This window comes from Panthera tigris, chromosome D1, assembly GCF_018350195.1.
Source record: "Panthera tigris isolate Pti1 chromosome D1, P.tigris_Pti1_mat1.1, whole genome shotgun sequence".
Classification (NCBI taxonomy): Eukaryota; Metazoa; Chordata; class Mammalia; order Carnivora; family Felidae; genus Panthera; species Panthera tigris.
The window spans coordinates 107,188,207-107,212,808 of NC_056669.1; the positions used below are offsets into that span (position 1 = coordinate 107,188,207).

Consider the following 24,602-nt stretch of genomic DNA (forward strand, 5'->3'; position numbering starts at 1 on the left):
CAGTGGGCACTTCCACATGGAGTTGCTGTTACAGAGGGTGGGAACCAACTGGAGGCCTGGACCTTGCCTGTCTGGTGTCTCCCCCTTGGGCAGAAGTCCGGGGAGGACCCGTGCCCACCCATGTGGGCCTCTTGGGTCCTCGTGGCCCCAGGTCCGTGGTCTTTTTATTGAGGCTCCTTATCATCCGGGGCCCACACCTGGAGTCTGATGCCAGCCCTTCTTTTCCGGGCGAAGTCCTGTCTCAGCCCCAGCTCTGCTCATAAAGCCGGGAGTGGCCCCGATTTATAGCTCCTGGGCAGCCTTTGCCCGCCCTGACACCCCACACCCTCTGGCCCCAAGTTCCTTGTTTCCTCCTTTCTTTCCCAACCAGAGCTGGGCCCCAGTTCCAGGTTGGGCCACCGTGGCCTCCACCCTCTGCCCTTTGCCCACCCTTCCTGCCACAGCCACAGGGCAGAGGGACAGTGAGGGATAGCTGGACATCTGTCGGTCTCCAGGGATCTCTGACCGTCCAGATTCCTGAGGATGGCCCCAGATGAGAAGCTGGAGGCAAGACTGAGAGGGGCAGGGGTGAAGTGGGGGCGGGGGACACAGAAAGTGGGAGAAGCAGATGCAGAGCCGGAGAGAACTGGAAAGGAACGGAGCAAATAGGGACAGAGGAAAGCGACAGGGGGAGAAACAGGGAACTTGAGAAGGTGCGATGTGCAAACCTGCCGACAGACTGCTAAGCACAGGGCTGTCAGCGACCACCATCTGCAAGAGCACTTAGCACCTCAGTGGCCTGAGCGCCTGCAGGGGTCTGGCAGTTGGGTGACCTTGAGCGTGTGGCCTCATCTCCTGCTGGTTCCTCCTCACTTGCAAATCAGGGCTTGTGAGACCTGTCCTGCACGCCAGCCTTGACCGCTGGAAGCCACCGTCCCTTCAACCTTTGGGTCCCACCTTGCTGTGAAGATCCGAAGGAGCTTCTGCCCGTGGTCCTGGAGCCAGCCCAGGACTCCCAGGGGAGCAGCCTTTTCTCCTGCAAAGTGTGTTCGCGCCAAACCTCCCACCCCCCAGATCCAGACAGGATCTGGCCCCAGAGGCTTCAGTGACAGGTTCCAAGGCCAGTCCTACCCACCTAGGGGACATTTTGGAGAAGAAGGGGGATCTGGGACTCTGAGCCTTGAGAGTGGACTTGGACCGTTTCTCCCTTTCCTGACACTGGAGATGCCCAGAGAGGCAAAGGAGGCTGCCCGAGTTCACGGAGCGGGGCCTCTGTCCTGCCTGGCAACCTCTCCGAAGCAGCCTCCACCCTCTTGGGATGCAGTCAAGGTGGGATGGGAGGTCCCTGGGCAGGAGTCCTTTGCCTAGAAAGACAGGCCTGTGAATGAAGACACCACAGCAGGTGACACCTCCCGTCACCAAAGCCCAGAAGGCCCTCCCAAAGATGCCCAGGGCAGACCAAGTGCCAGGCTTAGTGGAGGCAGCGATGCCACTGCCCGGTCAGGGGTCGGGCTCCCTCATCTCACAGGTGGAACCTGAGGCCCGGGGGCTGGAAAGGACCGGCTCAGGTCACCCAGCAGCTGCTTAGGCCCTTTCCTTCCTTCCTCAGAGGGGCTGGGAACCCTGCAAAAAGGTAGCTGGGCTCAGGAGCGCCCTGGGGCAGAGGGGCTGTAGGGGTCTGACCGCCTGGACCCGCTCTTACCTCGGTGTCTGGCTGGCCCTCGGGGCACAAGGAGGAAGTGGGGACGCCCTGGGCCCAGTGCCTTTTGAGCCGTTGGCCCAGCCCCTGGCGGTGGTTAATGATTACTCTGCTGCCTGTCAATACTGATCACAAGTGTGGTTCGAAGGGCATGAAACCCTGGACTGTGCCCAGGTGGGGTGGGGCACTTCTAGGAAGCATCAGGCTGGGCCCCCATCTGTCCCTTCTGGTGGCATCAGACCCCAGCCACCCACAGCCTGTCTTCCTTCACTCCCTGCCCCCTCAGGTGACCATGGGCAGCCGAGACCCCTGGGATCCACCAGGACAAAACTTCTGCCCTGTTCATTTGGTGCCCAGACACAAAGGGGACAGCAAGGGCACAGAGGGGACTGGGGTTGGGGGGAGAACCTTTGCTCACCAAAGAGAAGTCTGCAGATGACCCTAGCAAGGTGAGGGTTCTCTAAGTCTGTGCCTCTTAGTCTGAGCCTCAGTTTCCCCACAGACCCACCTGCCTGGGGGAGCAAGGTGGGGTGGGGCATAAGATTAGCCCCTTCTTGTTCTGAAACAAGGCGTGTGTGCGCGCGCATGCATGTGTGGTGGTGGGGACAGTGGGCATTTTCCCTTCCCCATGTAGGGAAAAGCCTGTCAGGACCCCTGCTGGCCAGTGCTACCCCCCAGTGTCCTTCCCTGTCTGGTGCCCTGGAGCTGGGACCCCAGGGCAGAGGCTCCAGTCACCCGAACAGCCTTTTGCTAGGGACGCGGGAGTGGCCTCCAGAGGGCCCAGCCTTCCAGGTATGGCCTTGACTGACCCTCCTGGTCCCCGGGCAGGGATTACCGGGAGGCACCTGAGGCTCAGAGACCAAGGGCCTAGCCTCAGGCCACATGCTCAGGGTCTGCATCTCCCGGGGGCACCCCACAGCCCTACCCTTTGCAGGCCAGTGTCCTCCCAGCTGTCCCCTAATACCTGGCCCCAGGTAAGGCTGGATCCTGGGCTCTTGCAGGGATAGAGCCAAGAAACATGGTCGGGTGAGGCGGGCTCCAAGCCTTCCTCCTGCCCCCTCCGCTCCTGCCACAGCAGAAGCGGGGCCGAGTGGCAAGGAGCCCAGGGCGGAGGCAGGGCAGGCAGGGGAAGGGGTGCAGGGGTGGGCAGGTAGCTGGGGGCCAGTTTGAACCTGCTGGGCAGGTGTGGTGACCCCTGGTGGTGACATGGGAGGTGCTGGGTACAGAGGTGGGGATCTTGAGTGAGAGCCAAGGTCAAGGCTGAGGCTGGGGCAGCGCAGGTACACGGGACAAGGGGGCTGGCGGTGGGCAGTTTATTCCACTTCATGCAGACACTGACCCACGCGCTCAAGGAGCTTAAAAATACATTGAACCACACAGGGTCTGTTCCCCACCTCCCCCAGACGTAGAAAGATACTTGGCTGAGTGGGGCTGGGGTCTGAGGGTCCAAATGCCTCCTGTTCTGGGACAAGGCGGCAGTGTGGGCCCAGGTAGTAGTGGAGGCAGCGTCCTTTCTCCCCAGAGGAAAAGTGCAGAGACAGGGCCGAGGCCCCAGGCAGGGAGGCCTCATTCTCACAGCGATTGGCAGGGTGGGCCAGGCAGGGTCCTTCCAGGCCCTTCCCCCGAGGGCCCGCCCAGCTGTGGGCCGAAGATCTGGGGAGGCGCAGGGACCAAGATGCCACTGGGGCTGGCTGCGCGAGGTGGGCAGCAGTGCCCCTGGGTCCTGGGCGCCTGGCGCTCAGTCCTGGCCTTCATCCGAACGCCACTTGAGAGCGTGGTCCTTATGTGCGTCGGGAAGGATCTGGTTTCGCATCCCCCCGAGCAGGCTGGACGTGGCTTCCGTGGCTAGAATGAGGGGCTTCACCACAGTTGGGGGCAGCTGGCGGATCACGCCCCCCACGGCGCCGGTCAGCCCCTTCTGCTCGTGGCCCCGGGATGCCACATCACAGATGGTCTGAGCCGTGTCCAGGATGCCCTGTGGAAGTTGGAGGTCAGCGCGGGGGTTTGGGTGGGGAGGTGGCTGTGGGGCTGGGAGGGGGGACGGGGCCTCATCACCTCTCGAACTGTGTCATAGGCCTTGGCCACACCCTCCCGGAGGTCGGCGGGCTGGTGGCCCTTTCGTAGCCTCCTGACGGAGCGCTTGTCCTGCAGGGAGCGGGGGATGGGTGCCGCAGGGGACAGGATGTCATACACCGTCTCAGCTGTGGCCTAGAGGAACACGGAGGGCACCGGATGAGGACACCTGGCCGGGGCACACACGTCCGGCCCCGAGGCCCCCGAGCCAGCCCCAGAGGACCGTGCCGGACCCTTGGCCAGCCCAGGGAGCCGCCGCACTCTTGTCTCCCTCCATAGCTGTGCTTTATGGTGCCGCTCCTGGGGCCCTGCTGATGCTTCCACGACTCAGGTCAAGGGGCTTCAGGTGGGCACATGCCTCCTGAGGGGATTCGCCCAACGTCCTCTGGACCCCAAACCCTCCATCTGTGTGGACCATCTGTGTGCCCTTGCCCCATTTGTGAGGTGCCACACAGGCAGCTTTCTTGAGACTGAGTGCACCGTCTCTCCTACCCTGCACCTTGCCCTGCCCTGTCCGCTGCAGAGGCAGCTCTGGCAGAGCACTCGCTTCCCCCCTGCTCACCCCCACCGAGTCCCCTCTACCTTCCGAAGCTGGCTCCTCTGTTCCTTTCGCCCCCTCACTTCTCACCCAGTCTCTTCACCTGTGCCTCTGGGGCTTCTCTGGGACCTGCTAATCCTTCCAGCCTCCTCTCTAGAGATCTTGCCCCCTGCCCGCAGGGGGCTGGGCTTGCAGATCCCAGAAAGCACTGAGCTCCCCCACAAGGGCGTGTCCGTCCTAGTCCCTCTACCAGAGTTCACGGCACTGACCTACAGCTGCTCACAGGACAATGCCCTGGTGTCCCTGGGATCTGTCTGGGCCTAGCAAAATGCAGGGCCTGAATGAGTGAGGGCCGGTCTGTGCCTCAGATTTTCCGTCTGTAAACAGAGTCACACCCCCTGCCCTCCTGTTCAAGAGGTGGCCACGAACAGACACCAGTGGGCTGTAGAGCCTGGAGGGCACTCACCCTCCAGCGTGGGAGCTGTGTGGGCCCCAAGTTGGTCACTGGGCCTCTCTCATCCATGACTGTGTCTCATGAGACCACACACCCAAGACTACCCTCAGTAGAAATCTGGGGGTGGGTCAGGTGCTGTGGAGCACCCTCCCTGCCCTCCTTGGCCTGGAACCATGTGCCCACTCACCTGGATAGCCTGCACCAGCCGGTTGCTGAGTTCCAGGGCGGCGGAAGCCGTGGAGGAGCCAAAGGAGGCAGCCCCCCGCTGCAGCCCCCGCATGAGGCGCCCATCCTTTCTGTACTGCTCGATGGGCAGCCAGAGCAGGTCCCGGAACCCTTGGACTGCAGGGACAGGGTTGTCAGAGAAGCTCAGGGCTGCGCTGCCCACACAAGCCCTGACTTCAGACCTCCTCCACCTCTCCCTGAGGCAGCTTCCAGGCTGCCCAAGAGTAAGAGCAGTTTCCAGAGCCCCCATAGTCAGCCACTCACAGAGCTGGACAACCGAGTGCATGGGGCCTACGCCCCCCAGCAGGCCAGGAAGCTGGTTCTTGCGGATGTCCTGCAGCCACTCGTTGAGAGCATAGCCTAGCACCTTGTCCACACCCAGGAGCCTGGGAAGGGGAGGGGAGGGGAGAGGAGAGGTAGAGCCACACATTGAGGGGTCATGGGACCAGGAACTGAGGTACCCCAATGCTCTCTATAGCACCCCCCGGAGGATTGTGGAGGATGATGGTCCCCATTATACAGAGTGAAACTGAAGGCCCAGAGGGGTGATGAGTTGGCCAAGGCCACACAACCAGTCAGAAACAGAGCAGAGGGAAGCTAGAGGACCTTGGAGAGAGGCCAGCGGTGCTGCAGGGCAAGGAGGGCTCACCCGTGTCGGCAACAAAGCCGCTTCAGCTTCAGCTCAGAGCAGTTGAGCTGGGCCAGGCCAATGAGGAGGCCAGCGAAAGTGCCCTGGGGACGGAGAAGGGATTGGGGTTTATGCGATTGGGCACAGGGGCCTGCCCAGCTCACGGCAGCCACTGAAGGCCGACTCAGCAGCTGATGTCGCCCGGATGCAAGCCCCAGCCCCCTAGGCCACACCTGGGCAGGATGGGGACGAGCGGGATGGGCCCACACAGCCAGCCTGCCTGACAGCCCTACTTACCACCTGGTCCATGGTGACGTGCTTGCCATGGTAATCTAACCAGATAGGCACCTCAGACGTGAAGCGGAACTCCCTGGGTGGGGAACGGGGAGAGGGGCCTTTGGTCACTGACCCGGCCCTCTGCGGCCTGGGCTGGGACCCCCCAGCCTGCAGCCCCACCTGAAGTAGATAGGCTGCTGCTCGGCAGAGGAGCGGTGTCCGCTGCCTGTGGTCTCCCGGGAGCCAGGCGTCTCTGTGTCCTCAGCCTGGCCTTCCTGGAGGCTGCTGGGCTGGACTCGGGTCTCAGGGCGAGCTAGGGTGGGGGGCACAGATTGGGGATGGGCCTGGGGATGGCCGGGAGGTGGGAGGCCCGGACCCTCCCCTCCCAGCTTAGCCTCTCACCCTCAGTGGACGTCTCCACCGAAACCATAGGATTGATGCCAGCCGCCAGGCTGGTGAAGAAGTCCTTGAGGAAGAGCAGGGCGTCCTGCAGGGGAAGGTGCAGGTCAGGCGCCCAGGCCCGGAGGCAGCGGGGCTCACCTCCAGCTCTACCCCCATCTGACCTCCTCACCTGGTCCACGTTGAGCCGCAGGGGCATCAGCGAGACACGGAGACAGCACTCGGGCCCACCCAGGTTGGTCGTGGGGGCCACGTGCAGCGCTTTGATGGTGAGCTGGGGGCAGAGGGCAAGCTCTGGGTGCCCGCGGGGCCTCGGGTCCCTGCCCCCACCCCGTGCCCAGCCGGCCTGGCATCGGCGCATGCTGTCGCCGCAGCTGAGCCCGCCCGAGCCCCAGCGTTCTCCCAAACAGGCCGGTGCGTGCGTGCGCACACGGCTCTGCCCAGCGTGGACGGCGGGGGTGGCCTGTACCATGTTGGAGTGGGCGCGACGTGGCATCCGCTCACTCGTGTGCAGGTACAGGAACTTGTTGATCTGGGAGGAGGCGAGCCGGTCTCGGACCTCAAGCTCCTGAACAATGAACACCTGGCGGGACAGTGGCCGCTCCTCTAGCTCCTGGCCGGGGGCCGCGGGGCCGGGGGCCGGCTCCGCTGGGTACACCTCGTGCTGGAAGCTTACCTGAGGGGTGGGTGGAGGCCTGAGCCACGCAGGCAGGGCCCCTGTCTCTCGGCCACCCTTCTTGCCCCCAGCACCCCCCTCCACCCCCCACCCGGCTGCCTCCCTGTCGCTGTCCCACAGGCATTTCAAACTCCTCTTAACACACTGAACTCCTCCCCTGAATCTACCTGCTCCCGTTCCCTTCCTGTCGCCTAAGTGTCACCTGTCTGTCACCAAGTGCCCACACTGCGCCCCCACCTCTCCGTCACCGAGGCCATCAGGCTTGCTTCCTTAGAACATCTCTCCAGTCCCTCCGCACCTGTGTCCTGTCCACCGCCTCCAGCTCATCTTAGAACTGCTGTCCCCTCTCCCCTGGACAGCCCCTCCTGGTGGTGCCCCCAGCCCCTTCTCCACACGACAGGGCTCTTCACAAAGCACACGCCTGCTCACCTTGCGCCCTGGCCTCGCCCTCCAAAGCCTGCCCTCCACCCTTGCTCCCGATGTGCCAGCCCCACGACAGCCCCGTGTGCTCACTCAATGGGCGGCACCTCTACCTGCACAGTCTCTCAGGTTAGCCTGGCCACCCACCCAACTTGTTCTTCCCCAGCAAAATTTCTCCAGAATCCGACCATCATCATGGGCTCTACAGCGGCCACCCCGTGCAGCCACTGTCTCCTGCTGAGGGCGCCTTACTCCAGTAAACACCCAAGCCGTCCCGTGGTCTGTGGGGCCTGCGAGCCTGGTTGCCAGCTGGACGCACGGCCTCCACCGCCCTCCTCCCGGCCCGGCCGCAGCCTGCTGGCCTCCTTGCCGCTCTGGACACACCAGGGAGGCTCCTGGCTGGCAGCCTCCGTGCCGTGCTCTCTGCCCGAAAACCTCTTCCTGCTCCCTTCCTCAGGGCTTCGTGCAAACGGCACCTTCTCGAGAACACGGCTTGAGGGGGCTCCCCAGCGCTCCCCGTGCCCCTCCCTGGTTCACCTTCCCCAAACGTTCACCACGTTCCACACCATACAGATCCGTGTCTCCTTTCACTACCACACAAGTGACAGGAAGGGAGGGGTGCTGTCTGCTCTGCCTGTCGCGACACCCAACATCTAGAACAGCACGTAGCGTGCGGCACGGCAGCCGCTCGGTGACTCGGTGCGTGACGGGGGACCCTGAGGTAAGTTGCCATGAAGGGCTGGCTGAGGGGCAGGGACGGGATAACCTGCCCTGTCCCCCACCCCGGCGGCTTTCTGCACTCTGCCCCCAGCTCACCTTGCTGAGCTGGATCTCCATGAGGACGTGGTGCTGCCTCCCACTGCCCCCCTGCGTCCGCCAAGAGTTCTGGGGCCGGTTGGGGCCAGAGCAGCGAGAAGGGGAGCCCCTGGAGCTCACGAAGCCGCCTCTTGCCCTGGAAAGACGGAGAGGGGACAAATGCACTCAGGGGAACCCCTTCCCTTGCCCCTTCCCCTGAGTGGGCCCTTCAGCCAGGGACGGGAGACACTCTCCAGCTCGGCCCTGGGAGGTGGGTGCAGGGCAAGGAAGGAAGAACGGAGGCCACCGAGGCAAGGATCCTGCTCGAGGTTATCAGTGGCTGAAGGTCAGAGCTGAACCCCAGCCCGGGCCCCATCTCCTAAGTGGGTGGGCCCCATGGCCATAGCTGCCACCTACACCCATCCTTCTCACCTGTGGCCAGGGTGGGGGCCAAAGTCTCGGCCTCCATAGAGGTGCCAGACGAGGGAGACCTCACGTAGCACCACACGGCTGCTGGGCACAGGGAAGTGGGCAGGGGCCCGGAGCAGGTCTGTGCTGCCCAGCGGCCGTGAGAAGTACCCGTCCTGCACGATGATGGGGCCCGGATGCAGCTGTGTCACCACGGGCTCCCCATCTCGGGGCTACAGGGAGAAGGCCAAGTGAACACGTGTGCACAGACACTTTCCTCAGTCCAGACCACCCTCTCGCGATTTCGTCCCCATCCTCACATTTCCCTCCCTGTTTTGGACAAAAGATGACTCCCCTGGGCCACCATCCCCAGAAGCTGTGTCAGAGTGCTCTTTCCCGGGTGGGGGCTAAGTGCCCCTTGTTCTTGCCAGGCCTGTCTCTCTGGGCCCTGGGTCTTGCTTACACATGACATTCACATTGGCTCCCGGGGGCCAGCAGATCCGTACCTTTGCAGCCAAATGGTTTTCCACCCCCTTCTTGCTAATCGCCCTCCCTCTTCTCGATGTCCTATGTCCCATCCCTCTGTCCTGGATGCCATTCTTTCTTCCTCTGGAAAAATCCTTCAGAGCCCAGAGCCAGAGCCCACCACCACCCCACCGCCCCCAGCCCTGCCACAGACCCAGCCTCCCCGGGAGCTCTAGAAGCACGCTGAAGGGAGCCACTCTCTCCCACCAGTTCCTGGCCCCGCCCAGCCTTCCCCACCAACACACCGGGATGCCCAGACCAGGAGCGTCAAGGATGCAGAACTCGTCACTGTCCAGAGTGTCTCCATCTCCCTCCTCTTCCTTTGCATCTTCTTTGGCCTCTGAGCAGGACCCCAAGCTGCCAGTAGGGGTCACAACAGGGGGCGAGTGGGGCTGGGCCCCACTCCGCTCACCGGGGAACAGGTAGACTGACACGGGCGAGGCCTGAGGGAGGGGGCCACCTGTGGAGAGAGAGTCCAGTTTGGGGGGTGCGATGCCTGATTTGGGCGCCTGATTGCGTCCCCCGGCCCCAAAGCGCTCCCATCCCACCTGAAGGCTGGGTCAGCTCCCGCAGGCTGCGCTCGGTGTCCAAGAGGGCGTCGGCCAGGTCCCGCTGGTTGATCAGGGCTGTCTCCACTGGGGGGCAGGAGGGCAGGGAGGCAGGGCTCTCGGAGAGCTGGGCCAGGCAGGGGAGGAGGGATGAACGAATGACCGGAAGGAGGCACGCCTGCTCCTCCGAAGCCAGCACCCCACCCCCACCCCCACCCCGAGGGGGCCACGGCAGGGGCAGGGGCCTGGCGGAGTTCTAGTGGCCTGCAGGGCCAGGCCTCACCTGTACCTTCTGGCCGGCGATCTCCGTGGGGCTGGGGGGCCGGGGAGGGGGGTGTAGGTCGCCCTCATTCATTACGTACTGGAGCAGGTTCACCAGCAGGGCGCAGGAGTCCGCGCAGCTGTGCACGTGCACCACGTTGTTGGAGCAGCGCAGTTCGAAGAGCGGCTGGCTCTGGGGGGCGGGGCGCCGTCAGCCCAGGCTCCACACCCACCTGCCCAGGGTCCATCCCTCCACACGGCCCGCTGCCCGGCAACCCCGCTGAGCAAACTGAGCCCGAGACTAAAAGGGGCTTCGCTCGGGGCCACCCAAGGCAGCAGGGGTGCTCCCGGCTTGCCGATGTTCCCGTGTCCGTCCTCAATCCCTCGCCTCAAGCTGGGGAGGTGGGGCCGATTATCTCCATTTTACAGATGAGGAAACGGGGCCCCCCAAACGCCGTCTGACTCTCAAGGCCCCTTTTTTGCTCTGGCTACAGCTGCCTTCTGGTGGTGGGGTTCCCAGTTTGAGACACGCACGGTGGGCCTGGCCCTTTCCGGGAGGGCCGATAAACAGAGCCCGGCACTGAAGGGCAGGCAGTGACCATAACCCCAGCCCAGGCCCAGGTAGCAGAAGGGAAGAGACGGCCGCGAGGGAAACGGTGATCGGCCTTTGCGACTGCTCTGGCTCCGGGCCACCCCGGGCAACACTCACCAGTTTGCCCTCGGTGCTCCCCTTCCAGGTTTTAATCACAAGCTCCAAGAGGTCGACATCCAACACACAGACGTAATCTGAAGCAGAAAGTAAGAGAAGTTCCAGTGGCTTCTTCACACCCAGCGCCTGGCCCACCCCCACAGGGGAGAACGTGGGGCTCATCCGAGTGCGGCCCTGGCGGGCGTGCTAAGGGCCCAGCTAGCAGCTAGGCGAGGACATCTGGCTGCTCTGGGTGTGGCCGGGGGCTGGGGTCCCTCGGAGGGGAGGGAGCCCCGTCCGGGCCCTGCCCACCTCGCTGCAGATCCGGGGTCTCCACCTCACACTTGTCGGACAGGTATAGGGCCGAGTCATCGAGGATGAACCTGGTGGGGAACAGGGCTGAGAAGGGCCCAGGAGCCGCTGCAGACTGCAGCTCCATGGGAGCCACAGGGCTGGAGCTCCTAGAGACGGGCAAGGGGCACCCACAGGGGGTCCCAAGCCCACAAGAAGCCAGCGCTGGGTCCTCTTCGGCCTCAGTGTTCTTGTCTGTACCGTGGGGAGACTGGGCCTGTCTCCTGAGCCGAAGGCCCGAAATAGCACAAGCTTGCTTAGGTCACATGGCACTTAGGGCTCTCCAAGTACTTCCTGCTCCTCCCCCCTCACCTCACAGTGGCCCCGGGAGGGACGTGTCCTGCGTCCCCCCCCCCCCCCCCCAGCCCTCCGGCATTCATTGTTCTTTCAAAATATGTTCTTATTTTATTCTTATTTGCGTAGGCTCCATACCCAGTGTGGAGCCCGATGCAGGACTTGAATTCCTGACCCTGAGATGAAGACCTGAGCTGAGATCAAGAGTCAGATGCTTAACCAACTGAGCCACCCAGGTGCCCCAAAATAAGTTATTTTAATGGCAACATAGCACAACCTCCCTTTGAGACCTCTCAAAACGTGGAAAGAAAAAAGAAATGGATCTCTATTCACATTCCCTGATCCCAAATTCTGAGAAAAGCGCCTATACATTTCTTTCATCCTGTGAGGCCACAGACACGGATACACATAACCCCTCATAAGCCTTGACGTAGGTTTTTTCAGTCCATGCTGCATTAAGGGATTTTCCATATTTTTCAAGGTCATTCTTTGACTTGACTTCAATAGCTGGGTAACCCATGTTTACTGACTCAGGTTATAATCTGGGGGTATTTAGATTATTTCTAGGTCTCAACTGTTTTATTTCTTTATTGTGAAGTAGGCTTCGCACCCAGCATGGAGCCTAATGCAAGGCTTGAACTCACAACCCTGAGATCGATACCTGAGCTGATATCAAGAGTAGGGTGCTTCACCGACTAAGCCACCCAGGTGCCCTTGAACTGTTTTGAACTATACTCCAGAGACATTACGTTCCACCTGTTTTTCTTATAGATCCTTAGGACAACCACCTAAGTGAGACTGTCACGTTAGAGAGCACAAATGCTTTTAAGGCTCTGATTCAGAGGTTCAATTGTCCTCCGGGAAGGCGGAACCAATTCTCATTCCCGAGGGAGGGATCATCACCCTAATGTACAGAGAGGCTCAAAGACCGGCCCGAGGACACACAGCAGAAAGGCAGGACCCAGGGGAGTAGCAGCTGCAGCCCAGTTTGGAGTGGGATGGAAAGTGAGCTGGGTGGGGGTGGCGCATACCTGAGTAGGAAGGTGGAGGTGTCCATGATGATGTTGCTGGAGAGCGTGAAGGTCTCAGCGGTGACAAGGACGCGCACAGGGAGGTAGAGGGGCCTAGGGGTCACACGCGGGCTAGAGTAGGCTCCTGACACATGAGAGCCTGCGCCCCCGCCCCTGGCTCTTGGCCCACCCAGCCTGGGTACCTGTAGTCCACGGCGCAGGAGAACAGGTGAGTGTGTAGGACAGTAATGACCGTTGGGGGCAGGTAACCCAGCACTGGGTCATCAAGCACATCTAAGAACTCCAACAGCTTTGGGGACCAGGACAGGAGTTGTGAGGACAAGGGGCCTCTTCCTTCCTCTAAGCAACCCCCACCCCCACCACCCCAGCACGGCTCCCCACCTGCTGCCCGTCACCTGTCAGCTGCCACCATACCCCTTGCCCAGGGGCTTCGCCTGGAAGTCAGCTCTGGCCCAGCCCAGACCCCTCATACTGGCCTCCCCGCTGGTCCAGAGACCTGCCCGCCTGTACCACTCTCACTCACCTGGGCGTGCCAACTCTGCTCCGGTAAGGCCACGAAGTGGCGCAGGGTGGCTCTGTGGAGCCTCAGTGTTACCAGGAACTCCTGGAGGTGGGGCACAGTCAGCATGGTGGGGCCCAGCCCGCCAGGCACCAGAGAGGCAGTCGTCCCAGCCAAGCGGGTGGACCGGGAGCGGGCACCGTCGTACCTTGACGTTCTTGTGGGGGTCCAGGTGGATGCGCACAGCAGTGGACAGCATGTGGGGGCCCCGGCCCTGGCCCGTGTGGCCCGAGGCTCCCCGCTCGGTCACGCCTTCCTCTGACGGGTAGATGGCTGGGGCCAGCTGGGCCGGAGGAGCAAAGCTGGGCGGCTCCAGGCGACTGGGCAGCAGGCGGTCAGCCACAGCCGCTGGGGAGGCAGCCGGTGAGCCCCCTGCCAAGCTGGCTGGCCGTCCCCTCCACCCGGGGCCCGGTCCCTCCTGAAAGCCCCCCTCCCCTCACACCTCGGTGATAGAGCTTCGCCTTCTCGGCTTCCAGGCAGAAGTAGCCGAGGCCTGGCTGGCCCCGGTACTGGGAGACACTGAAGATGGTGCCTTGCTCCACGTCCAACACCAGTTCCCCGTGTGAGCTCTCCAGCCTCCTCCCAACCTCATCCTGCAGGCAAAGCACGTGGCTTGGCCCCACCAGGGCACTCAGTAGCCCCTAGGCCCCTGGCAGGGGAGGGGGCCCTGGAGCCCCAGCCCGCCGAGGACCAGCCCCAGCTCTACCCAGATTCTGCTAAAGGTCTGGAGCAACACTTGCCTGTTTTGCCAGAAGGGGAGTCATCCCCGCCCTCCCCGCCATCCAGCGCGAGACAGCACCCATCTGGAGCCCTAGCGTGGCACCTTGCATACAACGGGCGCTAATGGGGTGTGATGGGATAGGTGGGTCGCAGGTGGGTGCTGCTAGCTGGATGGGCCACTCTCGGCCCCACTGGGGCTTTTTCCCCCAGATTCCCCAACTGCTCAGACAGGTCTTGCTCTCCTGCCAGTGGTGGGTGGGGAGCTCTGGAGTCGGGGGGGGGGGGGGGCTCACCTCCCCAGGGCTGCCCTCACCTTGGTCTCACAAAGGGCTGTGATCCGACCTTTCAGCACCGTCACCAGTGTAGAGAAGGTACTCTGGGAGCGAGGACCTGGGGACTCAGGGGCAGGGGGCTGGGGGGCACCTGACGCCCCTACTGAGAAGAAGTGGGCATCCTCCTCATCCGAGTCAGAGTCTGGGGTGAGATCAAAGAGCCAAGTGGGAAGGAGACCTGGGAGGGCTGCCCCAGCCCTACCCAGCTCTGGGGACCTTGGGATCCGTGCCAGGGCATCCCTCCTACCCAGCTTGAAGGCCGATTTGCACATCTTGAAGTTGGCATGCCAGCAGCCTGAGGGGCCGGGGAAGCCAGGGGGATGAGCAGTGGGGTCAGGGGTGGGAAGCAGGTCCGCAGGCTCCCACATGAGTAGGTCGTTGTTGATCCTGAGACAAGTGGACGGACAGCAGCAGTGAGGGTGGCCCAGCCCGGCCCCTCCCCATACTCCCCCTACTCGCCTGAGTCACCACCTGTTATAGAGGCTCTCATAGGCCTCCTTGCTGGGCAGGAAGATATGGGCACTGGGCAGGACCACTTCAAGGCTGCAGCGCGATAGTGCCAGGGCCCGGCTCTGGAAGGTTTTCATCTCCTCGGGGTCTCCGGGAATCACCATCTAGTCAGGGGAGTGGGGAAAGGCATCTGAGAGATGTCAGGGTCTGCCGCTGGCTCGGGAATCAGACTCTGGTCTACACGCTGACTTCCTATCATTCGTTCATTCTCATGCACTGATGGGAGCCCTTCTCTGCTAGGAGGTAGGACAGCCATCTCGGGAGAAGCGCTGGCAGCATGCCAAATCTGCTTGGAGGGCCTCATATATGTTAACTCCTTTATCTTCATGATAGGCCTACCACACAGGTCATGGCACCCACTTTCAAGATAAGGAAACTCATCTGAGTATAAGTCTCTAAGAGATTAGACCAGTTCTAAGATGACAAAGCTAGAGTGGCAGAGCCTGGATTCAAACCCACTTTAGCCCAGAGACCAGGCCCTTAACTGTCTCTCACTCAAATCTCATCACCTTCAGAGAAAAGGATCCCGAGGTCCCTGCCGAGAGACAAGGTCCTGATCTTCCCAGCGAAGGACCTGCCCCCACCAGCGTCCTCACCCTTAGGCCCCATGAGCTGGGGTGCTTCGGACTCCCCACTGATCAAAGACGATGGAAGCGATGCCCCTCTTGCTGGTGCTGGGTCACGTCACCTGGTGCCCTAAGTGATCCTGTCCTCCCGGCCCACAGCCACCAAGTGGCTCCCTTGGGTTTGGGGCCTCACCTCCTCTGTCTCGTACATGGTCCTCTTGGAGGAAAACGGCGAGGGCTCAGGTTCCCGCAGCTCACATGGACTCTCAGCCGACAGCTCCAGCTCCTCTCCCTTCTCGGGGGTCACCTCCCACTGTGCACTGCTGAGCTGGGGGTTCAGGGTCACCACCACCCTGCCAGGGCACAGGCCTGTCACCTGGCTGCAAGTCTCCCTTAGCCCCTGGTCCCCGCCCTCTCCAGCTTCCTGCTGCCCTCAGGAGCAAAGCACTCCTCTCCTGTCTGCCCTTTGAGCCCCCACTTACTGGGGCAGGAAGTATTTGTGCCCAGGGCTCTTGGGATCCAGGGCTTTGGAGACCCGCAGGCAGGGGATGGGTGGCTTCTCTCCGTCTTCGTAGGTGCCTGCGAGGATGAAGAGGAGGGGTGGCCATTGCTGCCTTTCCCCATTTCTTCCCCAGTGTCAGGTGGGGTTAGCGGGGGCCCGGAGCCTCCATCGTGGTGCCTGCGCCCTCCCTCACACCCATGGCCGGCAGCAGTCCAGTGATGAAGGGTCCACTCTGCACACTCTCAGAGGAGCCTGAAGACAGGTAATGCTGGCATCTCACAGAGCCGGTGAGACCTTGGGCCCCAGTCCATCCCAACTGTGTCTCAGTCCCTTCCGTAGCCCCGGGCCCCCCTCTCCCAGAGGCCTGAGGCCCTGCCCTGGGTATTGTCCTCTGGGGGCTCTCACCGTGAAGGTCGGAGCAGGTAAGTTCCAGGCGGGTGGGGATGGGCGGACCAGGACCACTGCTCAACTCTGACCGGAACTGGGGCTCACTCAGCTCCAGCCGCAGCTGCTCAGCCCGCACAGCTCGGCCTGCCCAGGGGTCCCGCTCGGGCCGCAGGTCAGCAATGGGGAAGCGCAGCCGCAGCGTGGCCTGGGGTGCTGACAACCGCACCACTGTCTGCTGCTCGGCAGCCGGTGGGGGTTCCGTCTGCGGGACGAGGGGGGTGATCAGAGCTGCCAGAGGCCCCAGCACTATGGCTGTGAGCTAGAGGGTCCGTGCCGGCCCCCTGTCCCAGCTGGGTATCTTACCAGGAGGCCAGCAGGTGGTTCGGGAGGGGGTATGGTGGCCAGGCGCAGCAGGGCAGCAAGCCGGTCCAGGGCCCCCAGCTCCACATCTGCCTGGAAGTCAGCTAGGTCCAGGGCCAGTTCTGAGTGGCAATGGCAGGCAGCTGGGCGCCGGGGTCGGCTCTGAGGGTGAAGGTGTTCAGGTCAGCGAGGGCTGTGGGGTAGGTAAGGGCAGGATGGGAAGGGACCCCCTTGAGCAAAAGCAAAACGCAGAGGCCGCCTGGCTGGTGTGGAGAAAAGCTTGCACAGGGGACAAAGCTAGGAAGGGAGAGGGAGACCCTCACCACATTGCCTGACAAAGAGGACCATGTTTGTTTAATATAAGCCATCCAATATTCAAAACGGGCAGGGGTTGCCAAGATGAGCCAGGGAAGGGGCAACCAGGCCAAAGGATACATGTGTAGGGCCCAGACGTCGTCTTCAAGGGCTCCCAGATGGGGAGGTGTGCTCTAGCTGGAGCACAGGCAAGGGGGCTGGAGGGTGGGAGCAGGCAGCCACCAGGGGAGGCTGGGGGATGGGGTGGGGTCAAGGTACCACGGAAACAGCCAAGGGCCCTTAGGCACGGGTTGGGGGGGTTACCTTGGACACACGGCGTAGAGTCTGCGTGTGACGCAGGTGGGCACAGGGCCGAGCTGAGGCCTGGGAACCCAGGCTGCCGGGGAAGCTCAGGATCTGGGATGGGACACAGGAGGCAAGAGTCAGGCGGGGCCTCCAGATCCACCTGAACCTGCGCGCCCTCCCACATCCACACTCGCTCTCGGCCCTCACCTCCGTGTACTCAGGCTCGAAAGCGCCCCTGGGCCACAGGCACTCCAGCACCTCGAGCTGCCCGAAGTGCACCTGTGTGCTGGTAGTCCGCCGGCCCCTGCCTGTCCGCAGCTCCCAGGACAGCTGCACAGCTGTACCCGTTAGCCTGCGAGGAAGAAGCTGGGCATCAGAGGTTGGGCTCGGGGGGCTCGGGGAGTCTCTCCTTGGGCCCCTGCCTCAGGCTTGTACCGGACGTGGCTACAGGGACAGGCCCTCTGGAAGCGCGGTCGGAGATGGTGGAAGTCACGGGAGCCGAAGGGCCCATCCTTGGTGGCATCAAACTCCGAAAAAAAGTGGGTGCTGAGGTCAGGTGGTCCAGAAGATGGGGCAGATGTCTGAAGCAAGGTCAGGGTCATGCCCCCCAGGGTCATCTTTAGCAGCGAGTCAGGGCGCAGGGTGTCCGGGAGGGGTGTGGGGGCCGTCTTGCCTGAGAGGAGAGAGGTTTTACCAGGGACTTCCCAGAGCTCACGGGCACCCCAGGTAAAGTGATGGTCAGATGCTGGGCCAGGGGCTGGGAGAAGCCCTGGCCCAGATGGACTATGACTCTGGCACGGCGCCTGGCCGGGCAGGGGCGACACAGAGCCTCATCATGCCAGAAACTGAGCCCAAGCTCAATTCAACCCTCTCAAGGAGCTGGAAGGACTAGAGGTGATAAGGCACTCAGTCCAGCGCCTGACACACATGATCTCTCGACAAACACCGGTCAATACGTATAGCTCGGCAAGGTTAGATCTTATTACACCCTTTCTATGGAAGGGGAAACGGAGTCTCCAAGAATGTAAATGCTTTGCCCAAGATCACTGACTCTGACACCTAGCCCTCTATCTATTGTGTCACCAGCCTCCCGAGCATCCCCAGGGAACCAAGTCACCCACGCGGACGGCTAAGCATCAGTGGAGGCCTCCTGCACCCACGTGACATCACAGGGGCACTGAGGCCTCTTCCAGCTGTTTTGCCCCAGGAGCACTCACCAGTTGGGTGGGCATGAGCAGACAGCCGGCGGGGGGCCATGTCGCTGTGCACAGAAGATCCTAGGTCTACGTCGGAGAGGGAGAGCTCGGAGAGGGCTGAGGCCACACTGCTTGTGAGGCCCGCCATGGAGAAGAAGAGGTCTGTGGGCCAGGACAGGGGAGGTTAGGGAAAGCCACACTTGGTCCCCACTCCTGCACCCATGCTCGCTGCCCAGACAAATGCCAAGTGTGACCCCACACCCACCAGTGTTGTCCAGGTTGACAAGAGGGCTGGCAAGGGGTTCTGGGCTGAGGGGCTCAGCCACAGCCCCTGCCCGAAGCTGCTCGTTCAGGTCCTGCTCAATCAGCCACAGGTCTTCGGCACCTAGCGGGCGGCTCTTGTTCAGCTTATCCACCAGGCCCTCGGGGTCTAAGGAGGAGGACAGTTGTTTCTGTCAGCCCGGCCTGGCTGGCCCCTCCCCAGGCATCCGTTCCCCTGGAGCGCCCAGAGGCCTCACCTGCAAGGCTCATGGCACTGAACAGTTCTTGAAGCCGCTGGAGCTGCTGAGGGGTCAGGAGCAGGTGCAGGGAGCCCAGCTGTCCAGACACCTCCAGCTGGGGCCAGAAGGGGCCAGAGGAGACAACCATGGAGCCTACATCTGCCACCTAGGCCCTCTGAGAGCCACCACTCACCTGCCCTCACCCAGAGGACGTAGGATGCCAGTTGCCAGGCTAAGCTGTCACCAGCTAGTTCTGGAACCCCGGCCACAACTTGACCACTGAGCCTGTTTCTCTAATTGCTAAGAAGGCAGTAACTTCCCCCGCTCAATGACCCTGCTTTGCACTGCTGAGGAGTATTCTGAAATGGAGCCCATTCCATCCTCCACAGGGGCTTGGGACCCACCTTGGGGCCTGGGAAGGCCTCATTCTGCTTCAATTTCATTGTCAACTCCATATACCCTGAGCAGCTGCCAATCTGCAAGGGGGGTTTCGGGGGTTCCTCCTGGAGGCAAGAGGGTACAGGAGGGAACAGGTTGAACATTTGAGGTCAGAGACGGTCAGAAGGAATGGGGGGAACGGTCAGTGGGGGCAGATGGGAGAGAAGACAGGGATCAGAAGGAGAAAGAAACTGTGGGGATCAGAGTCAGCCCACCTGTGGGGGGAGCTCCTCGAAGTGTAGGCGGACCCCCGCCAGCTGCAACAGCTTGTGCAGGAAGGCAGGGGGCTGGTGCACGTCCACTGGGGGGGCCTGGCTTGGGTCCCGCACTGCCTCGTCACAGTACTCCAGTCTGGGGAGTGGAGGATGAGCCCTTGCCCCAGCCACCTCAGGCTGGCGCCCCTCTCCGAACACAGCACTTTGTTCTAGGGGTCTGGGGTCAGAGTCTGGACAGCAGAGCTTCCCCACCAGAGCCAGGCCATCCTGGACCTCCATGGCCGGCCCTTCTTCCTCAGACGCTGGTGTGTGACCTGCTCCTTAGGGCCCCAGCCACTCTGGGCCTGTGTCACCCTGGCCCTCGGGCCCCATTCCAGGCTCACGATATGGTCCTCCCACCACCATAGCCACCACCAGGACCACCCAAAATTCGCCCTGCTACCTCTCAGGAGCCCAGGCTGGGGTTAGGGGCAGGGGCACCGCCAAGGCCATGCGGCAGCCCCTCACTCCCCCTCCTCTTCGCACCAGAACACCCCGCTTGGCATGCCCCTACCTCTGCACGTGGACTTCCACCGCCACGCCATGCTCCCCGTCACCCGGTGAGTGTTCCACCCTCACCACAGTGTCCAGGAAGGTCACCTTGATCCTTCGTAGCACTGAGGGGCAGAAAGGGGTCTCAGGCCAGGTAGAGCCGAAAGGGAGCAGGGAGAGTTTCCCCACTGGGGCGGCAGAGTGGCCATCCCACTGTCTAGGGCCCCTGTTTTGTGGGCTACAGGGGGGCAGGGAGCAGGGTGGCCATGGGAGGCCTACTTACCAGTCTCAATGGTCTGGGCAAACATTTCCAGTCCCTCCAGGGGCTGTGGTGGCTCAGAGGGCTCGGGCAGCCCATCCCGAAGGCACTCCTGAGCCAGCTGTAGGCTCGTGGTCATGCATGAGGCCCAGCTCTGTGAGTCAGCAGCCCCTGGCCCTGTGAGTAGGCAGAGGGTCTCAGAAGAGGTGCCCAGGCCTACTCCTACCACTTGTTCCCCAGCCCCCTGCCCCTAGCCTTGCCCAGCCCTCACCTGGGCCCCGGCGGGGCTGCAGAGTGAGCTGGAGGCCTGACACACGCACGGTGCAGTGGTCGGTGAGCAGCGCAGCCCAAGGCACGGCCACCTCGATAGAGCCCACAAAGCCTTCCACCAGCTCCAAGGGTGATTCTATGGACTCCAGCACTTCGTTCACAGACTGGGAGCAGGGAAGGGACAGATCCGGCTCAGGGAAACTTCCAAATGTGGCTGTCTCCCTGGCTGCAGCACTCCTGGTGGGCTGCCGCGACCTTCGAGAGCTCCCTCACTCTCCCTGCCCCCTCCCTACCTCCCACCCACTGCCCCTGTGCTACCTATAAACTGCTGCTATCGCTCTAGCTGATCCCTACTGTTGGCCCATCCAAACGTGGTCCATCCTTTAAACCAGAGGAGGGGGAGCTGAAGGATGAGAAGGAGGAAGCCAGGCAGAGGGGATGGAAGGTGGTATGTTCCAGGCACGGGAACAGCACGTGCAAAGGCACAGAGGAGTGCAGCAGCACCCATGTTCTCTCTGGATCAGTGTGGAGTTCAAGGGGAGTGTACATGAGAGGCTGGCAGAGGGCCGAGCTGAGCCGGAGGGGACCCCTGCCCAACTTCAAACATTTGGTGTAGCTGTACCTCTCTGAGGTATGAGGCTGAGAATCCCTGGTTACAAATGGGGAAATAGCACCGTTGCCAGTCTGGGAGCTTCTTGAAGGCAGGAACTCACCTGCCTGCTTCACGTGACCCCAGGTAGTGTGTGGTACCACCCAGAGAGGATCCCAGTAACGCTTGTTGGATCAGCGAGTAAACAAACACATGGCAGAACTAGAAGACTCATAGAGGTCAAGTTGAAATTCCTTACCCAGAGATCCATAGATGGGAAACTGAAGCCTAGAGAGAAGGGCCTAGTTTAACCACTCAGTGTGGGGTGAGGACTGTGACTGAAGTGTCTCTCCTCACCCCATCCCAGGATCCCCAGGCACTCAGCTTCTTCTGGGGTCTTCAAGGCAGGAGCGGCAGGCAGAGCAGCTTGGAGGAGGGGCTGGCTATGGGGAAAGCACCTGCTTTCCAAGGGACAACTCCTGAGGCCAGCCCAGAAAGCATCCTAGCTAGGAGCCATTTCAATCTCCACCAAGAGGGCAGGGCAGGGCTGGGCAGGGTGGGAGTGTTTTCTGGGACTGGAAGTAGGAAGAGGCAGCCTAGAGGTCTTGACCATTTCTTTCAGGCCAGCCTAAGAGGCTGAAGTCAGAGGTCAGAAAAGGCCTCCTCCACTAGGATTCACAGGCAAGAAGCTATCGGGAAGTGTCCCCAGCTCTGGGCTCAGGAGTTTCCCCTTACCTTACATTTGCCCAGGGAGGCCTGCCTACCCCTAAAGCTCAGCTCTTCCTGGCCCACGTTGCATTTAGGCCAGGCACTCTGTCGGCCCAGCCAGAAAACTGAGAAGCCCCTGCCCCATGCCCACCCCTGCGGCTCTGGACTGGAGGGCTGACCCAGTGCCAGTCCCGGGCTGATGCCTCTAATTGGTGGCTTCTTTGCAACTTCCCAGTTCAGCTGAGTTGTGAGTCACTGCCTCTCACCGCCCCCAGCCTCAGGCCTCTGACCCAGACCTTCTTCCTCCCGCCTCCCCAGCATCTCCCTTGGCCTCCTCCCGGCTTGAAGCCCAACCCCTCCATTTTTCCTCAGGGACTCTCTGGCAGGTGGGGACGGATGCTAACTCCCAAGCCCCTCCCCAAACGCTACTGGGTCCATCCCACTCTCCCCAAAGCAGGAAGTAGGCAGGGGCGGCAGTCGCCAGTCACACGAGGTGTTGATCAACACCGGCGCTGACGCGGTTGTTGACATCCACGTCCGGAGGCGGGAACCCCACCCACTTGGCCCAGGATCTTAGGGTCAGGAGGTCAGAGCACCTTTCCCACAGGTGCTCTCGGCAGGACTCCGGACCCCTACCAGCTTTCCCTGACCAGCTGCAAGGCCCCAACTCTGTCACTGCCCTGGCCCGGTCCTATTAGAGCCCCCTAGTTCCTCCGCTCCCTCACCTTCTCCTTAGCCCCTGAGAACCACGCTTCCCAACTCAGGCCCCAAACTCGATGTGCTTATTCTGGCATTCTTCAGACAAGTGACATCCCCCTCCCCAGCCTCAGTTTCTCCTACTGTGGAGGCAGGGACCCAGTCCTACCCAGCTTCTGGCTCTGGAAGCGATCAGTCGCCTGGAAAGGGCCTGACTCCCATGGCCTCTCCACGCCGTATGCCCGGTCCCCAGCCCACCCTTCAGTCAGAATCCTTAGGTCGTTGCGGCGCCCCCCGCCCCCTTTCGCGAGCTCGGGCCTGGTTCCTCACCCAGATCTCCAAGTGGATATCCCGCAGGGCAACGCTGCCCTTGTACAAATCGAGGCTGAGCTGGTCCAGGCTGAGGTGCTCCTGGAAGAAGTGACCCAAGTAGTGGTGCAGCAAGTAGCGGCATACCCGCTCTTTTACACAGTTCGACCATGGCCACAGCCATCGTGACATCTCGGAGACCGTCGGGCCCGGGCCGCCTGCGCTCGCCACCCGCCGGCGATGCCTGTCGGGCTTCGCTGTTCACTAGAGCCCCCGGCTCTCCCCGCCGCTTCTCTCAGCGCCAGGCCGCGCCCCCCGGACCCTCAGCCACGCCCCCCACGCTCAATGCCATTCGCCGTTGTAAAGGGCGAGGCTTGCTGATTGGCCGCGGGGGGCGGAGTCTTCGAGCACGAAAAAGGGACTGGGCTCTCCGCACGACACAGTGCTCCTAATCCTGATTTACGCTTGCGTAAAACTTCTCGGTGGGAGGACCTTTAACCTCCCTTCTACGGGCTCTGGGAAGGCTGTTGCAGGAGGTACCAGCCCCGCAGAGGAATGCGCATGTGCCGACTCTTCCAAGTACTTGAGGTAGTGAGGCAGGATTTAAAGGGACAGTGTCCCATCAAACTTAAGCTTCCCAGAGGAATAGTCTGTGTGAGAGCCCCAGCGCGCGTCATAGAAACAATTAAGTGAGTAAGCATTTGCATTTTACAAAACGCTTTACCATCTTTTATCTCATTCAACCCTCATGACCTTTTTAGGTGGAGATTTGAAAGATAAGAAAACCGATTTATAAATACTCTTAAGTCCATCCCCGAGGAAGTCTCCCCCCCCCCCCCCCCCCCTTACCTGGAATGCTGGGCAGGAGATTTACCGACCCTCCCTTCTCTCCGCATTTGGTCAAGCCTCCAGCTCCTCTCTGGGGGAAAACAATTAGTTTTTCTTATCTCTAACCTAAAATTAATAACAGATGGACTTAATCCCTTGAGCAGGGGTCTGTTGTTTTTGTACAGCCAGTGAGCTAAGAATGGCTTTTACATTTTTTAGTTTTAATTTTAATTTTTTTTTACATTTTTAAATAGTTGGAAAAAATCAAAAGAAGAATAAGACTGCATGACACATGATAATGTCATGAAATTCACATGTGAGTATCCATAAAGTTTTAGTGGAACACAACCACGCTCGATTAAGTACTGTCTGGGGCTGTTTGTTGGAAGGTGGGGAGCTGTTGCCCCAAATAATTGTTTCATGGCCATTTACAGAAAGTTTGCCAACTCTTATTCTACAGGGTTGGCCACCCAAGCCCTCTGACATCATAGGTGATTTAAAGGATACCGACAGGTAATTATAATTCTATTTTAGCCTTACTAGGGAGGGGGACTCTACTGCAATCTAATAAAGGCAGCCTGAAGCAAGGGCAACCACCCTGACCTGAGAGCCAGGGGCCTGGATTCCAGTCCCAGCTCTGTGTGGCCTCAGGCAAGTCACTGTTCTTCCAAGAGCCTGTTTTATCCCCAGTAACCTGGAGTTGGGGTGGTAGGTGGTACAGTCCATTTACCTGGAAGGGACTAAGGAACAGCCTCCTAGGTAATTTTGGGAAGTACCGGGAAGGTTCCATTCAAGGCAGATTAATAGGAAAATGTGGAATGAATCAAGAGATTAACCTTTCTCCCATAATAGGCCAGGGGCAGTGTTATGTTCATCCAACATTTATTAAATTAATAATAATTAAAACGAGAGGGGTGCCAGGGTGGCTCAGTCAGTTAAACGTCCAACCAACTTCGGCCCAGGTCAGGATCTCAAGGTCTGTGAGTTTGCGCCCTGCATTGGAGCCCCACGTCAAGCTCTGTGCTGACAGCTCAGAGCTTGGAGCCTGCTTCAAATTCTGTGTCTTACTCTCTCTCTCTGCCCCTCCCCCGCTCACTCATGCAGTCTCCCTAGCGTGCAGTCTCTCTCTCTCTCAAAGTAATAAATAAACGTTAAAAACATTTTTTTAATAATTAAAATGATAGGGGCGCCTGGGTGGCTCAGTCAGTTGGGTGTCCGACTTTGGCTCAGGGCATGATCTCGATGTCTGTGAGTTTGAG

General features: G+C 61.1%; 1 protein-coding gene across 3 annotated transcripts; it reads right to left on the reverse strand.

Annotated features, from left to right (window-relative positions):
• Window positions 1–2,977: 2,977 nt before the first annotated feature.
• ATG2A (autophagy related 2A) lies at window positions 2,978–22,873 on the reverse strand. 3 transcript variants are annotated; one of them, XM_042958032.1, is made up of 41 exons: window positions 22,537–22,873; window positions 20,215–20,377; window positions 19,968–20,120; window positions 19,707–19,809; window positions 19,154–19,289; window positions 18,905–19,003; window positions 18,519–18,615; window positions 18,266–18,430; window positions 18,022–18,162; window positions 17,240–17,477; window positions 17,012–17,156; window positions 16,823–16,915; window positions 16,208–16,366; window positions 15,863–16,106; window positions 15,438–15,534; window positions 15,149–15,308; window positions 14,351–14,493; window positions 14,127–14,266; window positions 13,861–14,021; window positions 13,270–13,420; window positions 12,976–13,175; window positions 12,792–12,872; window positions 12,451–12,557; window positions 12,269–12,361; window positions 10,905–10,975; window positions 10,614–10,690; window positions 9,933–10,097; window positions 9,644–9,770; window positions 9,341–9,555; window positions 8,595–8,803; window positions 8,184–8,319; window positions 6,741–6,947; window positions 6,444–6,545; window positions 6,275–6,359; window positions 6,053–6,185; window positions 5,894–5,966; window positions 5,618–5,700; window positions 5,233–5,354; window positions 4,931–5,085; window positions 3,734–3,886; window positions 2,978–3,653 (listed from the first exon to the last, which is right to left on the reverse strand). In XM_042958032.1, the coding sequence occupies exons 1-41, from the start codon at window positions 22,705–22,707 to the stop codon at window positions 3,417–3,419; spliced, it is 5,790 nt and encodes a 1,929-aa protein (XP_042813966.1). In that variant the 5' UTR covers window positions 22,708–22,873; the 3' UTR covers window positions 2,978–3,416. The 3 variants fall into 3 exon arrangements, with proteins under 3 accessions (XP_042813966.1, XP_042813967.1, XP_042813965.1); XM_042958033.1 differs by having other exon boundaries at window positions 6,741–6,854; window positions 9,927–10,097; XM_042958031.1 differs by having other exon boundaries at window positions 9,927–10,097; window positions 22,537–22,872.
• Window positions 22,874–24,602: the final 1,729 nt, after the last annotated feature.